Below are 3,952 nucleotides of genomic sequence, written 5' to 3'. Positions count from 1 at the left end.
TTTTAAACTTTGTTCAAGTTGGTGATCCCCAATCCTCTTCACTTAGGTTGTGTAAGTGAGAGTTTGATTGTGTTTCTGTTCTTCTTTTTATTCTACTTGCTTTTCTTCTTATTTCTCTTGTTCTATTTACTTGTATATTTTGTTTAAGAGTTGTAATCTTTTCATTTGGTCTAAACACTTTATTTTACTTGTAATCTTTTGCTTAGAGTTGTATTCTCACTATTCTCTTCTTCATCATCATCTTCTTCCTTTCTTTAGTTTATTTATATTTTCAGTTATAGAGTTGTAACCTTATTTAATCAATCTATATTTACTTGTAATATTATTGCATAGAGTTGTAATATTATAATCATTTCCATTGAGGCAAAACAGTTTATCCTAACAATTGTTTCTAGCAAATAAATGTTGTCATAAGCATTCAAGTAACCAGTTCCAGCAACATTTGAATTTAAAGACAAACTAAATTGATTGTTTCCAAAAGACCAACAATATCCAAATTTGTCCAACAAAGAAACAGAAACTAAATTCCGTCTAAAAGATGGTACAACAAAAGTGTCTTTCAAATCCAAATAAAAACCAGTTCCTAACAACAACCTAAAATGCCCAATTGCTTCCACTTCCACCGATTTTCCATCGCCCACAAAGATTTGTCTTTCACCATCACTTGGCTTTCGGTAGCTTAGGCAACCTTGCATAGAAACACTTATGTGAGTAGTAGCACCAGAATCTATCCACAAAGTGTTCCTAGGTACTGAAGCTAAATTAACCTCAGAACAGACCAAAGCAAGAATCATACCTTTCTTTGCACGCCATGCATGATACTTGGTACAATTTTTCTTCACATGTCCAGACTTGTTGCAAAAGAAACAACCATCTGAATCCTTCTGTTGTTTCTTTTGGGCTGGACCCTTAGCAGCCTCATTCTGATATTTCCTTTTCTTTCCCTTATCTTTAGGAGTAGTGGCCAAGTGAGCACTTTCAATTTTATCCTTTTTCAACATTTCTTTCTCTTGCACACAATGAGAAATGAGCTTATTGAGAGTCCATTTCTCCTTTTGACAGTTGTAACTAATTTTAAATTGGTTAAACTGTGCAGGCAATGTTAACAAAACCAAAAGTACAAGCACATCATCAGAAAGCTCAATCTTAAGTGTCCTAAGTCTTGAGACAATATGATGCATTTCCATAATATACTCCCTTACATTTCCCTGACCCTTATACTTCATGGTCATCAAAGAACCAAGAAGTGTATCATTTCAACCTTATCATTTTTAGCAAAACGTTCCTCAATTTGTTCAAGGAAATTCTTGGCCTTAGTAATCCCTTCGGAGTCTGTGCCCCAAAAGGCTTCTGGGATGTTGTGTTTTATAATCATTAAACTTATGCGATTTGAATGATCCCACCTCTCAAAATTTGTTTTCTCATCACGGGTGCTTTCCTCAGTGAGAGGTGCAGGTTGTTCATCCCTTAATACATGGTCTAAATCCATACATCCCATAACTATTAGTAAGTTCCTTTTCCAATCCTTGAAATTGGTCCCATTAAGCATAGGAATAGGATTAATATTAGCAGATATTGAGGTAGCAGAAGATGAACTAGCTGAATATATAGAACAAAACAATCTTACATCAATATGCATAATCAAACAATAGATTCAAAAATTGGTTAATCCCATCTCAAGATACCAGACACGGCATTAATATTAAGTCTTTGGACAGTAATATTAACTGTAAGTAGTACTCTTGTTGTAGCAATCAAATATTGACAATATATTATGTCAAACAATAAGTCAATCTTTGGATTAACATATTGCTCACACAAGATACTTTATAATTGTCACACATTTATCACCACAGGTATGTATGAAATTTGGTCAAATATTAACTTACATTTGGGGCATAAATTACATACACACAATTATCTTGATATTTTATTTAAATTAATCTACAAAAAAGAGATCACTTTGGTGATATTTTGTTTCAATTAATTATTTTAAAATATTAGATATTCTTGATAAAATTCCTAAACCAAAATTTGAATTTAACTGTTATTGTATTATTATTATTATTATTATTATTTTAACTAAAACTACTATATATTCAATAAAAATAATAACAATAATAAAAACAAAACTGAATTTAAAACAAATCAAGAACTGAAGCCATGATCATAAAGCAAAAATAAATAAATAAAATTAAATACAATGATATATATCCACATATAAAGTTACAAGCATCATTGTATGTATGAATAATATCTTAAACATAATCATATATACATAAAGCAATGGATCCATATATGTATTCAACATTATCTATATATATGTATACAACAATGATTACGACTATATAAAACAAAAACCAAACAAACCTGATGAAAACCATTTATATATATATATATATACACAAATAAATCTGAAGAATCTGAAAATAAATTGGTTGGGTTTGATTTCCTAACTACAGACATGTATATCCTTAAATATATATGTGACATTCACTGAACCCAAGTAAAATAAAACAATAACTAGAAACTATTGATGCACGCCCAAAATAATAAATTCGATAACACATATATATAAATAATACCAATCAAAATATATGTATATGTAAAGAAATGAATTACAGCGGGAAATTTTAATTTTTGAAATTCTAAATTTTCTTTAACAAAATCATCAAATCTTCAATAAATTCAGTAAAGATAGTTCTGATACCACTTGTTAAAATTATAAAAATACACTTAAGCAACACACATAAACATTAGTATTCAACATAATTTCCCATATCTTAATCATGTTACTAAAAGTGCATAAATGATAAACCCTAAAACATGTTTCTATAAAATCTTTGCTAAATTAAAGAAGAATATGAACACAAGAGCAGAAGCACTAACCTGAAGCCATTGATGGAGATTGCACAGAAGGTTATTGATCTTCCAAGAAATCAGTTTCTCTCTGTATATTTCTCTGTGATGGGGAAGAAGAGAATACGAAAGAATACGTTTCTTGGGGACCACTACCTATTTATTAAAAAACTGATTATTAAATCAATTTTGGGTATTTATAATTTGGCCCCTCATCAAATTATAAATACAACTTATGGTATCTACACATTATTTCCATGACATTTTAATACCCTATGATACTTATAACATGATTGGTCACTTTATTTTGTATCAAACTTTATAATAGCATAATACATTAATACATATGTGCCCATAATAGGATTTTAATCCAACATAGCATTTTTTTCCAAATTAATCATAAAATCTCAAATTTCCCTTAATAAATAGTTCACACATTAAAAATACAAAACTGTTACTAGAGTCAACAATTTGCTAGCCATTAACAAAAATTTCTTGATGAATTGAGTTTCCTGATTCACCGACAATGTCCTAACATGTATAGCTAGTTATTATTGAATGTCAGTAGAAGCTTATCACGCAAAAATGAGTTAAATAAATAGGCTAAATAAAAAGATCAAACTAATCAGTATAGCTGATTATTACAGCAATAATCTTGGTTGTTACAACAATAATCAGTTGGCTAATAAACTACTAATCTTAACAATTATAGCCATTGTTGCTCCAAATTCAATTGCTAAAAAATTGGCTTCCACGTAACAATGACAAAGACAGGACAAGTGAACAGAGAAAGAAGAGGGAGGAAGCAGACGAAAACCATGAGGTTGATATAAAGTCGATTACAATGAATTAATAAATTTTCATTAAAATACAAATGGTTTTATTAAATACCAAATATTATTATTACTATACTCCTCAAAACAGGATAAATTAATATCATCATAATAAAATAACATATTCTTCTTTAAACATAACTTCTCTTTTCTTTTCAAATTGAGAAACACATTAAACCTCAAAATTATTCACAGCTTTGAAATAAAAAATCACAATCATCTTGGTAATTAAAGTGACAATACATAACGACATAATGTGC

General features: G+C 29.3%; 1 protein-coding gene across 1 annotated transcript; it reads right to left on the bottom strand.

Annotated features, from left to right (window-relative positions):
• Nucleotides 1-1,231: 1,231 nt before the first annotated feature.
• On the bottom strand, nucleotides 1,232-2,899 carry LOC133785879 (uncharacterized). Its single transcript, XM_062225095.1, has 2 exons — nucleotides 2,890-2,899; nucleotides 1,232-1,599 (listed from the first exon to the last, which is right to left on the bottom strand). The coding sequence occupies exons 1-2, from the start codon at nucleotides 2,897-2,899 to the stop codon at nucleotides 1,232-1,234; spliced, it is 378 nt and encodes a 125-aa protein (XP_062081079.1).
• Between the last annotated feature and the right edge of the window lie 1,053 nt (nucleotides 2,900-3,952).

This window comes from Humulus lupulus, chromosome 6, assembly GCF_963169125.1.
Source record: "Humulus lupulus chromosome 6, drHumLupu1.1, whole genome shotgun sequence".
NCBI classification, from domain to species: domain Eukaryota; kingdom Viridiplantae; phylum Streptophyta; class Magnoliopsida; order Rosales; family Cannabaceae; genus Humulus; species Humulus lupulus.
This window is presented reverse-complemented; position numbering and strand designations above follow the sequence as displayed.